We start from the raw sequence: 13184 nt of genomic DNA on the forward strand, positions 1-13184 counted from the left end.
TTGAAGCCATCCCAGGCTTAAGCTGCAGCTAAAAATCTCACCTGTTTGGAGGCTCCCTAACCCTCCACCCCTAAGTACCATCTGCTGTCCACGGAGCGCTTCTTACCATTTCTGGCTACAGATTCAAGGTCCCTCCTTTGCTGAGCCCGAGCTCTGCGAGGCCAGGGACTGGGTCTCCACAAGAGCCCTGGTGCCTAGCACACACCTGCATACCCGAAGCACTCAATAAATGCTCACCAAGTAAATGAGTGCAGGCTTGGAGAAGAGGAAAGGCTGCCATAGGTGGACAAGAAAAGTGAGGACTTTCTAGGCAATTTAAGAAGCAGAATCAGATTGACAGGGAAACTCAGGACCACCATGAGTGAGGGAGGGTCCAGTGAAGACATGTGGCCCAGTTTCCAGCCAGATGCTGGGATATCCCAGCTCAGAGCTTCAGGGGAACAGGGAATGGGATGAGTGGGGGGGAGGCCAGCACGGAGACCAATCAAAAGACACTGGTCCCCTCTCCACTCACCCAGAGACTGACTATGTGTGAGGTTCATCCCGGATGCAGCTGGGGAAAATAGACATGAAGTGGCTGATACACCTCAGGGTGAGGACTGGTGTGCTAGGACTTAGCTCAGGGTCTGATTTTGGAGGGTAGAGTGGGGCAGTACCCCAAGTGACCTCTGGCAACAAAATAGGCAAAGAAAAGGAAAAATAAGAAAGAAACAAAGTAGGCAGCTCCTTTCCTGCTTCAGCAGCAGGAGGAGCAGGAAGTAGGCCCCAGGCTTCTCATGGGCAACGCTAAATGCTGAAAGATTATGGAACAGTATTTTCAAGATGCTAAGGAGAAGTATTTTGAAGTTGGGGTCCTTTGCCTAGCCAAGGTAGCATTCTTTTGGAGAGGGAAAAAAAGTCCATGCTGGACATGTAAGGCTTCCAAAATGATCACCTACTGAATTTCTTCTTAAACTTATCTAGGTGGTATATTCCAACAAAACTATCAAAGAAGAGAAGAAGAAGAAAGAAATTACAAGGAATTAAAAGAGAGAGAAAGAGAAGTTCATAGGGAGGTGCAAATAAAAGCCAACATGAAAAGAAGTTTAATTAAAAAAATAACCTGGAAATAAACTGCCCAGTGATCTTGACACAGGAGGTGGTATGATGTGGGCTGAGGTGGGCAGGGTGGAGAGGGAAGGGACAAAGGAGTAAGCGGTTAATTATTAAGAGAAGGATCTAGTCCCTGATTAATTCTCAATGTTGACAGAAAAACATAAGTTTAAATAGGCGTGTTAAAAAGTTCAGAGTAAATGCCCGAAGAATGGAACCGCTAGAGGGAAGAGAGCCCTTGAGGTAAATGGGCAGCTGGAAGAGCAGTCCGAGCAGGCAGAGGACAGGACAAACTGACTAAATGGGTCCACTGTGGGCATGGGCTGCTCCCACAAGAACCCGCCTAGATGAGGGAGATTCTTTCATTATCTCGAGTTTCAGAGAGGCCGCCATCGCATAGATGGTCCCCTGTGGAGCTGTCCAGGGTACTGGACTGCTTGGCTCTGAATTTCATCTTTGTCTCCACTTCCTGCATTTGCTGAAAATAATGGCTCTGGACTTCATCCACCTCTCCTGCCCACCAGCCCCTGCCCATGCACCCTCAAGCACGTCCTGTGTCCCTTCCCAATGTCCCTGTGCTGAACCTGACTGTGACCAAGCCTCGTTCAGTTAGAAACCTACTTTTCTTTCCCTACTTTTTAAGAACGGAATAAAGGAACAAAAGGTTTGGGTTAGTTCTCACCTGCTAGGAGGGAGAAAAATGAAACTAAAGCCCAAGACTCTAATGTCCTTAAGACTGGGATTGCCCATCACCCCTTTCTATCCTCCTCAGCCCAGCCAGTGCCCCAACTCTTCCAGAAGCCTCTGTTCCCCATCCATCGACTTACCATGGAAAGCTCGGTACGCAGAGCCCACACAGGCAGAGTTGGCAGTGTCTATGACATACACTGGGGCGCCAAACACATCCGCAAGTACCTGGAAATGACAGAGGTTCTTACTGTCGTAAGTTGTTCCTCAGAGGGAATATGAACACTTTGGTATGCATTTTTCCTTCCTTCCTTCCTTCCTTCCTTCCTTCCTTCCTTCCTTCCTTCCTTCCTTCCTTCCTTAATTTTTGACAGAGAGAAAGAGAGAGAGAGAGAGGGATGGAACATGAACAGGAGAGGGGCAGAAGACACAGAATCACAAGTAGGCTCCAGGTTCTGAGCTGTCAGCACAGGGCCCAAGGCGGGGCTCAAACTCACAAACCACAAGATCATGACCTTGGCCAAACTCAGATGCTTAACCAAAGGAATCACGCAGGCGCCACCCCCCTTTTAAAGTTTATTTACTTGAGAGCGAGCACAAGCGAGGGAGGGGCAGAGGGAGGGAGATCCAAAATCCAAAGCCACCCAGGCACCCCACTGACATGCATTTTCTAGGCTCTCTTTCCTCATGTGTCTTCTGATGCCTTCCAGTCCACCTCTACTGCCTTAAAGAAGTAGAGTTGGCCATACCACCCTGGTAATAATAGAGTCAGGATGACCTGGGGGGACATCTCTAGTGGGGGGCCACAGCTCTCCAGGTTGTCCCTGCACTATTTAACCATTTTATCAAAGACAAGAAGGAAGATTTAGGAAGTATGCTTAGCCAATGGCCAAGGTGGAGATGGCTGGGTATCAGACTAATATCAACAAGACCAAACAAACCCAAACTAACAAAGGCATGTTTTATAGGGAAAAGGGTAAAATTTCCCATTTAGGTCCCCAAAATAAATTTTATAAATTTAAAATGGAGGACCTATACTAAGAGAAGTTCACATGGAAAAGACTTGGGAGTCTTAGTTGACCAGAGATGATATAGTAAATGCCACTGATGCCCCATCTGAATCCCGTTACTGGACTGGTGTGCATCCTTCCCCCAGATGCTGTGAGTATCAGCTGCTAATGACTCACAGCTGCCCCTCCTCAAAGGAATTGTTCTCAGCTGAACAGAGGCTGCCCCTCATAGGAGGGTTGTTCTCACCTCTCTCCAGGGTAGCCACTTGGCCCCTTACCCAAGGTGGAACCATGTCTGCCATACAGATCATGTTTCAGATCTTTCCTATGGCATAGAGCTAAAGCCAAAACCAGATTCTTGCTTATCTTTTCCGCCTGCCCTACCTGCACCCCTCACTCTCTTTCTTCTGGGAGCATCTTCTCAACAACCCACTTAGAGAGAATTCCCATTTCAGGCTCTTCTTCAAGAGAACCTTACCTAAGACAGGTATATTACAAGTCAATAGTTGATACAGCTTCAGGCTATATCAAAAAATGCTCAATGTCCCAGTAAGATACTGGCAGCCTTATGATGTGATAGCCTGATGGTCAGACATCTGCAAGAGTGGGAAGAGGCAGTCCTTACTAGACAGTGTCTGGGTCTTAGAAATAACTGACATGGAAGAGGCCCTTCTGTTTAGCCTGCTACCAGAACATACCTGTAAGATGTCTCTGTTGTGCGATGCCCCTCCAGTGGCCAAAATCTTTGTCTTGGGCACTGCAAGGAAAAAGAAACACCTGAATGGATGCAACAATCTCCCCAAGGCAAAAAATACTGTTTTCCAGAGTTCTTTAGCCAAGAAGGGCTTGTGTTCGGCCAATGCCTCTTGTTCATCACACAGGACTCAAGGAGAGATCCAAAGCTGGCTCTGTCCATGCAGGCTTGTTACAACTAAACTTTTTTTCCCTTAATTTTTAGAGAGAGAGCGAGAGTGAGAGAGAGAGAGAGAGAGAGAGCGGGGGAGAGGGGCAGAGGGAGAGAGAGAAAGAATCTTAAGTAGGCTCCATGCTCAGCATGGAGCCCAACTTGGGGCTCAATCCCATGACCCAGGGATCATGACAGGAGCCAAAATCAAGAGTCAGACAATCAACTGACTGAGCCACACAGGTGCCCCACAGGTTTGTCAGAAGTAATTTGCTTGTCAGGCTGCTGTCCCACTGACCTCTGTCTTCATTTTTTATCATTAAAGAACAGAATCTCTCAACAAACTAGGAAGAGAAGGGAACATACTTAATAAAAGCCATATGTCCAAAATTTACAACAATCATCACTCTTAACAAACCAGAAGTATTTTCTTTAAGACTGCTGTGCCTCTCAGACTCCCAAAAATGGATTCCAAATGACCCCTGCCTCCAGATATTTTTACTGTCATGTCATTCCCTCCCACATTCAATAAGACTGACTCATGTGGCTAGTGGGATATTGTGTAAAATGTGGAGTATGAGTTCCAAGTTTAGGTCATAAAGGACACTGAGGCTTCTATTATAGATCACTCTCTTGGATCCCTCACTTTGGGTGCTAATTGCCATGTCATGAAGACACTCAAGAAGTCCCCTGGAGATGTCTACAGGGTGAGGAACTGCAGCTTCCTGTCAATAACAATGTGAGCTGGTCACCTGGGAAGGAGATCCTACCCAGTCAAGCCTTCAGATGACTACTTCAGATGACTACTGCAGTCGAGCCTTCAGATGACTGCAGCCCCAGATGACATACTGACTTCAACCTTATAAGAGACCTCAGCCAGAACTACTAAGTTATGCTAATCCCAAATTCTTGATCCACAGAAACCATGCAAGATAATAAATGCTCATTGTTTTTTGAAGCTGCTAAGTCTTTTAAAAAATATTTTCTTTAATGTTTATTTATTTTTGACAGAGAGAGAGTGAGTGAGCAAGGGAGGGGTAGAGAGGGAAACAGAGGATCCGAAGCAGGCTCTGAGCTGACAACAGACAGCCTGATGTGGGGCTTGAACTCACAAACTATGAGATCATGACCTGAGCCAAAGTCAGACGCTCAACTGACTGAGCCACCCAAGCACCCCTAAGTTTCTAAGTCTTGAGGTAATTTGTTACACAGCAATAGATAACTAATAGTAGGAACAAAACAAAGACTCATACTATCCAGTACACTGTTACATAGTACTAGTGATGTTGCCATACCTATAAAACAAATAAATACATCAATAAATAAATATTTAAGAATTGAAAAAACAGAAAAAAACTACCATTATTTACAATGTACTATATAATTGGAAGAATTTTAAATAAGCAAACTAATTAAAGTTTAATAAGGCTGCCATATACAATAATCAACTTACAATAATCAATGGCATTTTTAGTAAATGTAAATGTGATAGAAAATAAATTACCATTCACATTGGCAACCAGATGTAATCTAGTGAGGATATACTTTAGCAAAAAATTCAAAAGTCTCTATGAGGAAAGAAATTGAAACTGTTATTAAAGTACAAAAAGGAGGGGTGCTTGGGGGGCTCAGTGGGTTAAGCCTCCAACTTCAGCTCAGGTCATGATCTCACAGTTTGTGAGTTCGAGCCTGATGTCAGGCTGTGCTGACACCTGGGAGCCTGGAGCATGCTTCGGATTCTGCGTCTCCCTCTCTCTGCCCCACCCCTGCTCATGCTCTTTCTCTCTCTCTCAAAAATAAATAAACATTAAAAAAATAATAAAGTACAAAAAGGAATATCTAAGTAAATTAAAAGATACTCCATGGTCTTGGATGGGTTTGAATTAATATCATAGAAGTGTTATTTTTTTCTGCAAATTAATCTATAAATTCATTGCAACCTAAATAAAAATTCCAATTGGACTTTTCTTAATTTTTGTTATTTATTTTTGAGAGAGACAGACAAAACACCAGCAAGGGAGGAGCAGAGAGAAAGGGAGACACAGAACTTGAAGCAGGCTCTAGGTTCTGAGCTGTCAGCACAGAGCCTGACGTCAGGCCCAAACCTACGAACTTTGAGATCATGACCTGAGCTGAAGTCGGTTGCTTAACCAACTGAGCCACCCAGGCACCCCTTATTTTCTGTTTTTATAAAAAAGATTTTTCTCTACTACATTTTTTACTTCTTTGTAAATTTTTTAATTCTATTTTTACCTTCATCATTTCATTTTATTCTATTTTATTGTATTTTTTTTAATTTTCAAAAGCTTTGTTCTCCCCCCCCCTTTTTTTCCTTTTCTTATCTTTCCCTTTTTTCTCTAATCTATCAAGCTTTCAACAACCAGACCAAAACACACCTAGGATCTAGCATCCTTTATTAGTTTTTTATGTGTTTTTTTAATTTTTAATTTTTTTTTTTACTTTATTAATTCCTTTTCTTCCTTCAAAATGATGAAACAGAGGAATTAACCCCAAAAGAAAAACAGGAAAAAATGACAGCCAGGGACTTAAATCAACACAGATACAAGCAAGAGGCCTGAACCAGAATTTAGAATCACAATAATAAGAATAGTAGCTGGGGTTGAAAAAAGCATAGAGTCCCTTTCTGGTGAGATAAAAGGAGTAAACTCTAGTCAGGATGAAATTAAAAATGCTATAACTAGATGAAATCTCAAATCGATGCCATGGTGGCAAGGATGGATGAAGCAGAGCAATGAATCAGCAATATAGAAGACAAACTTATGAAGAATAGTGAAGCAGAAAAAAAGAGGGAAACTGAGGCAAAAGAGCACGATATAAGAATTAGTGAACTCAGTGACTCATTAAAAAGGAATAACATCTGACTCATAGGGGTCCCAGAAGATGAAGAAAGAGAAAAAAGGGTAGAAGGTTTATGTGAGCAAACCATAGTGGAAAACTTTCCAATCTGGGGAAACACACAGACATCAAAATCCAGGAAGCACAGAGAACTCCCATTAGATTCAACAAAATCCAACTATCAACAAGGCATATCATAGTCAAACTCACAAAATACTTAGGCAAGGAAAGAATCATGAAAGCAGAAAGAGAAAAAAGTCCTTAATCTACAAGGGAAGACAGATCAGGTTCACAGCAGACCTATCCACAGCAACTTGGCAGACCAGAAAGGAGTGGCAGGATATATTGCCACTGTGCAATGTGCTGAATCAGAAAAATATGGAATCAAGAATTCTTTTTAAAATAATTTTTTTAATGTTTATTCATTTTTGAGAGATAAAGAGAGAGCATGAGGAGGGATGGGAGGGATGGAACCCAGAGATGGGAGGTCAGAGAGAGAGGGAGACACAGAATCCAAATCAGGCTCCAGGCTCTGCGCTGTCAGCACAGAGCCCAATGCGAGGCTTGAACCCACAGACAATGAGATCACGACCTGAGCCGAAGTTGGGCACTCAACCAACTGAGCCACCCAGGTGCCCCTGCAACCAAGAATTCTTTATACAGCAAGGCTGTCATTCAAAATAGAAGGAGAGATAAAGAGTCTCCCAGACAAACAAGAACTAAAGGAGTTTCTGACCATTAAAACAGCCCTGCAAGAAATTTTAAGGGGGACTCTCTGAGGGGAGAAAAGATGAAAAAAAGAAAAAAAAAAAAAAAAAAGACCAAAAGCAACAAAGGCTAGAAAGGACCAGAGAACACCACCAGAAACACCAACTCTACAGGCAACATAATGGTAATAAATTCATATCTTTCAGTACTCACTCTAAATTTCAATGGACTAAGCACTCCAATCAGAAGACATAGGGTAACAGAATGGATAAGAAAACAAGATCCATCTATATGTAATTTACAAGAGACCCATTTTAGACCTAAAGACACCTTCAGATTGAAAGTAAGGGAATGGAGAACCATATATCATGCTAATGGTCACCAAAAGAAAGCCAGAGTAGCCATACTTATATCAGACAACCTAGATTTTAAAGTAAAGCCTGTAACAAAAGATGAAGAAGGGCATTATATCATAATTAAGGGGTCTATCCACCAAGAAGATCTAACAATTGTAAACAAAGATGTTCCAAATATGGGAATACCCAAATATATAAACCAATTAATCACAAACCTACAGAAACTCATTGATAATAATACCATAATAGTAGGGGACGTTGACACTCCACTTACAACAATGAACAGATCACCTAAACAGAAAATCAACAAGGAAACAATGGCTTTGAATGACACACTGGACCAGATGAACTTAACAGATATATTCAGAACATTTCATCCTATAGCAGCAGAATACACATTCTTCCTGAGTGCACAAGGAACATTCTCCAGAATAGATCACATACTGGGACACAAATTAACCCTCAAATCAACCCTCAAAAAGATCAAGATCATATCGTGCCTATTTTCAGACCACAATACTATGAAACTCAAAATCAACCACAAGAGAAAACTTAAGACAACAAATACTTGGAGACTAAAGAACATCCTACTAAAGACTGAATGGGTTAACCAGGAAGTTAAAGAAATTAAAAAGTAATAGAAGCCAATGAAAATGATAACACCACAACCCAAAACCTCTGGGATGCAGCAAAGGCAGTCATAAGAGGAAAGTATATAGCAATCCAAACCTTCCTAAAGAAGGAAGAAAGGTCTCGGATACACAACCTAACTATACACCTGAAAGAGCTGGAAAAAGAACAGCAAATAAAACCCAAAACTAGGAGAAGACAGGAAATAATAAGGATTAGAGCAGAAATCAATGCTATCGAAACCCAAAAAACAGTAGAACAGAACAATGAAACCAGTTTCCAAGAACCATGTTTAAAAGAATTAACAAGATTGATAAATCCCTAGTCAGTTTGATCAAAAAGAAAAAAAAAAAAAGGACCCAAATAAATAAAATCATGAAGGAAAGAGGAGAGATCACAACCAACACTGCAGAGATACCAACAATAATAAGAGAATATTATGAGCATTATACGCCAATAAAATGGGCAATCTGGAAGAAATGGACAAATTATTAGAAACATATAAACTACCAAAACTGAAACAAGAAGAAATAGAAAATTTGAAGACCCATAACCAGTAAAGAAGTTGAATTAGTAATCAAAAACCTCCCAAAAAAAGAAGAGTCCAGGGATGGATGGCTTTCCAGGGGAATGCTACCAAACATTTATTTTATTTATTTATTCATTTTTAATTTTTTTTTAACGTTTATTTATTTTTGAGACAGAGAGAGACAGAGCATGAATGGGGGAGGGGCAGAGAGAGAGAGGGAGACACAGAATCGGAAGCAGGCTCCGGCTCTGAGCCATCAGCACAGAGCCCGATGTGGAGCTCGAACTCATGGACCGCGAGATCGTGACCTGAGCTGAAGTCGGATGCTTAACCAACTGAGCCACCCAGGCGTCCCTCTACCAAACATTTAAAGACGAGTTAATAACTATTCTTTTGAAGCTCTTCCAAAAAATAGAAACGGAAGGAAAACTCCCAAACTCATTCTATGAAGCCAGCATTACCTTTTTTCCAAAACCAAAAACCCCACTAAAAAGGAGAACTACAGACCAACTTCCCTGATGAACATGGATGCAAAAATCCTCAACAAGATACTAGCCAACCAGATCTAAAAATATATTAAAAGAATTATTCACCACGATCAAGTGGGATTTATTCCTGGGCTGCAAGGGTGGTTCAATACCTGCAAATCAATCATCGTGATACATCACACTAATAAAAGAAAGGGTAAGAACCACATGATCCTCTCGATAGATGCAGAAAAAGCATTTGACAAAATACAGCATCCTTTCTTGATAAAAACCCTCAAGACAGTAAGGATAGAAGGATCATACTTCAAGATCTTAAAAGCCATATGAAAGACCTACCACGAATATCATCCTCAATGGGGACAAACTGAGAGCTTTCCATCTAAGGTCAGGAACATGACAGGGATGTCTACTCTTGCCACTGTTATTCAACATAGTACTTAAGTCCTAGCCTCAGCGATCAGACAACACAAAGTAATAAAAGGCATCCAAATCGGCAAGAAGGAAGTCAAACTTTCACTATTTGCAGATGACATGATACTCTATATGGAAAACCCAAAAGATTCCACCAAAAAAACTGCTAGAACTGGTCCATGAATTCAGCAAAGTTGCAGGATATACAGTGAATGCACAGAAATTGGTTGCATTTGTATATGCCAATAATGAAGCCACAGAAAGAGAAATCAAGGCATCGACCCCATTTACAATTGCACCAAAAACCATAAAATACCTAGGAATAAACCTAACCAAGGAGGTGAAAAATCTATACACTGAAAACTATAGAAAGCTTATGAAAGAAATTGAAGACACACACACAAAAAAAAATAGAAAAATGCTCCATGCTCATGGATTGGAAGAATAAATATTGTTAAAATGTTGATACTACCCAAAGCAATCTACATATTCAATGCAATCCCTATCAAAATAACACCAGCATTCTTCACAGGGCTAGAACAAACAATTCTAAAATTTGTATGGAACCAGAAAAGACCCTGAATAGCCAAAGCAATCCTGAAAAAGAAAATTAAAGCTGGAGGCATCACAATCCCAGACTTCAAGCTGTATTACAAAGCTGTACTCATCAAGACAGTATGGTACTGGCACCAAAACAGACACTCAGATCAATGGAACAGAGAACCTAGAAATGGACCCACAAACATATGGCCAACTAATCTTTGACAAAGCAGGAAAGAACATCCAATGGAATAAAGACAGTCTCTTCAGCAAATGTTGCTGGGAAAACTGGGCAGAGGCGTGCAGAAGAATGAACCTGGACCACTTTCTTACACCATATCCAAAAATAAATTCAAAATGGATGAAAGACCTAAATGTAAGACAGGAAGCCATCAAAATCCTCAAGGAGAAAGAAGGAAAAACCTCTTTGACCTTGGCCGCAGCAACTTCTTACTCAACACATCTCCGGAGGCAAGGGAAACAAAAGCAAAAATGAACTATTGGGACCTCATCAAAATAAAAAGCTTCTGCACAACGAAGGAAACAATCAGCAAAACTGAAAGGCAACCGATGGTATGGGAGAAAATATTTGCAAACAACATAGCAGATAAAGGGTTGGTATCCAAAATCTATAAAGAACTTATCAAACTCAACACCCAAAAAACAAATAATCCAGTGAAGAAATGGGCAAAAGACATGAATAGACACTTCTCCAAGGAAGACATCCAGATGGCCAACCGACACATGAAAAAATGCTCAACATCACTCATCATCAGGGAAATACAAATCAGAACCACAATGATACCACCTCACACCAGTCAGAATGGCTAACATTAACAACTCAGGCAACAACAGACATTGGCAAGAATGCAGAGAAAGAAGATCTCTTTTGCATGGCTGGTAGTAATGCAAACTGGTGCAGCCACTCTGGAAAATAGTGTGGAAAATAGCGGAAAAAACTTAAAAATAGAACTACCTTATGACCCAGCAACTGCACAACTAGGTATTTCTCCAAGGGATACAGGTATGCTGTTTCAAAGGGGTACATGCACCTTAGTGTTTATAGCAGCGCTATTGACAATAGCCAAAATATGGAAAGAGCCCAAACATCCATAGATGGATGAATGGATAGAGAAGATGTGGTATATATACAATGGAGTATGACTTAGCAATCTAAAAGAATGAAATCTTATCATTTACAACTACGTGGATGGAACTAGAGAGTATTATGCTAAGAGAAATTCATCAGAGAAAGACAGGTATTACGTGATTTCACTGATACGAGGAATTTAAGATACAGATGAACATAAGGGAAGGGAGCAAAAATAATATAAAAACAAGGAGGGGGACAAAACATAAGAGACTCTTAAATATAGAGAACAAACAGGGTTGCTGGAAGGGTTGTGGGAGGGGGATGGGCTAAATGGGTGATGGGCATTAAGGCGGTCACTTATTAAGGGATGAGCACTGGGTGTTATACATAGGGTATGAATCACTGGAATCTACTCCTGAAATCATTATTGCACTATACACTAACTCGGATGTAAATTTAAAAAAACAAATAAATAAAATGAGGCCACTAGGTTGGGCTCTAATCCAACATGGCTACTGTCCTTATGAAAAGACACACAGAGGGAAAACCATGTGAAGTCACAGGCATCTATAAGCCGAGGAGAGAGACCTCAAGAAAACCAACCCCGCTGACATCTTACCTTGACCTCAGATTTTTAGCCTCCAGGATTCTGAGAAAATAAATATTTTGTCCAGTCTGTGTTATGCAGCTCTGGACGACTAATACAACTACAAAACCGCAATACATAATAGTTTGTCCCAAGAACAGACCAATAAGCCAATGGAGTGGAAAAGGGGGTGTGGAGAGAGACCCATGTAGAAAGGTTTCTTTCTTTTCTTTTCTTTTTTTTTTTTTTTTTTTTTGCCGTTTATTTATTTTGAGCGAGTTAGAGAGTACTAGGGGAGAGAGGGGCAGAGAAAGAGGGAGAGAGAATCTTAAGAAGGCTCCATGCTCAGTGCCGAGCCCGATGTGGGGCTTAATCCCACGACTGTGAGATCATGACCTGAGTCGGTATAAGAGTCAGACGTGTAACTGACTGAGCCACGCAGCTGCCCCGAGAGACTCATGTATATATAAAAACCTGATAAATGATAAAGAGGGCACTACATACAGATAATACAGGAAAAGAGAACTGAGTCACCATATGAAAAAAAATTAAGCCAGGACCCAATTTACACCATTCATAAAGGTGAGCTCCAGATGGATCAGAGTCCTAAATGTGGAAGTTACACTAACAGTACAAAATGTAAAAAAAACATTTCTGTGGCAATGGTAAAACGTCTTAAACAATATCTCAAAAGCATAAAATTTAAGATGAAAAATTGGTGGGTTTCATTTAATCAAAATTTTGTTCAGTTGCCAACACTATAAATAAGGTTAACAGACAAATGACAGGAGATGTTTGCAACACAGAAAGCAGACAAGGATTTAAGTGTTTGAAGCATCCGACTTTGGCTCAGGTCATGATCTCACAGTTCATGGGTTCGAGCCCTGTGTTGGGCTCTGAGCTGACAGCTCAGAGCCTGGAGCCTGCTTTGGATTTCGTGTCTTCCTCTCTCTGCCTTCCCCTGCTCACGCTCTGTCTCTCTCGCAAAATAAATAAATTGTTAAAAAAATTAATTAAAAAAAAAGAATAAGAAGGGAAATACAATATGGGGAAAATGATGAAGGATATAACCAGCCAATTCACAGAGAGAAAAACCAAAGTTACAAAAGCTGTTCAAACTCGTTATTAATGAAAATAAACACAAATTAAACCAACACTGGGATACTAGTTTCCATCCATCAGATTACGAAAGATTCAAAGGTGCTTAATGCTAAGTGTTGTTGGGGATGCACTGAGAGTAGACCAATGATTTCAGAAATGTGAGACTCAGCCTCTCTGTCTACCCACTTCCAAT

General features: G+C 41.0%; 1 protein-coding gene across 5 annotated transcripts in view; it reads right to left on the reverse strand.

Annotated features, from left to right (window-relative positions):
- Positions 1 to 13184, reverse strand: part of XYLB (xylulokinase) — a 70544-nt gene that overhangs the window by 18927 nt on the left and 38433 nt on the right. For all 5 annotated transcript variants that reach the window (XM_045037858.1, XM_023260733.2, XM_045037859.1 and 2 more), the window contains 2 exons: positions 3488 to 3546; positions 1920 to 2007 (listed from right to left, as the gene is read on the reverse strand). In XM_045037858.1, coding sequence (XP_044893793.1) covers positions 1920 to 2007; positions 3488 to 3546 — 147 coding nt within the window. The remainder of the gene's footprint in view (positions 1 to 1919; positions 2008 to 3487; positions 3547 to 13184) is intronic.

Source organism: Felis catus, chromosome C2 (genome assembly GCF_018350175.1).
Source record: "Felis catus isolate Fca126 chromosome C2, F.catus_Fca126_mat1.0, whole genome shotgun sequence".
In the NCBI taxonomy this organism is placed as follows: Eukaryota; Metazoa; Chordata; class Mammalia; order Carnivora; family Felidae; genus Felis; species Felis catus.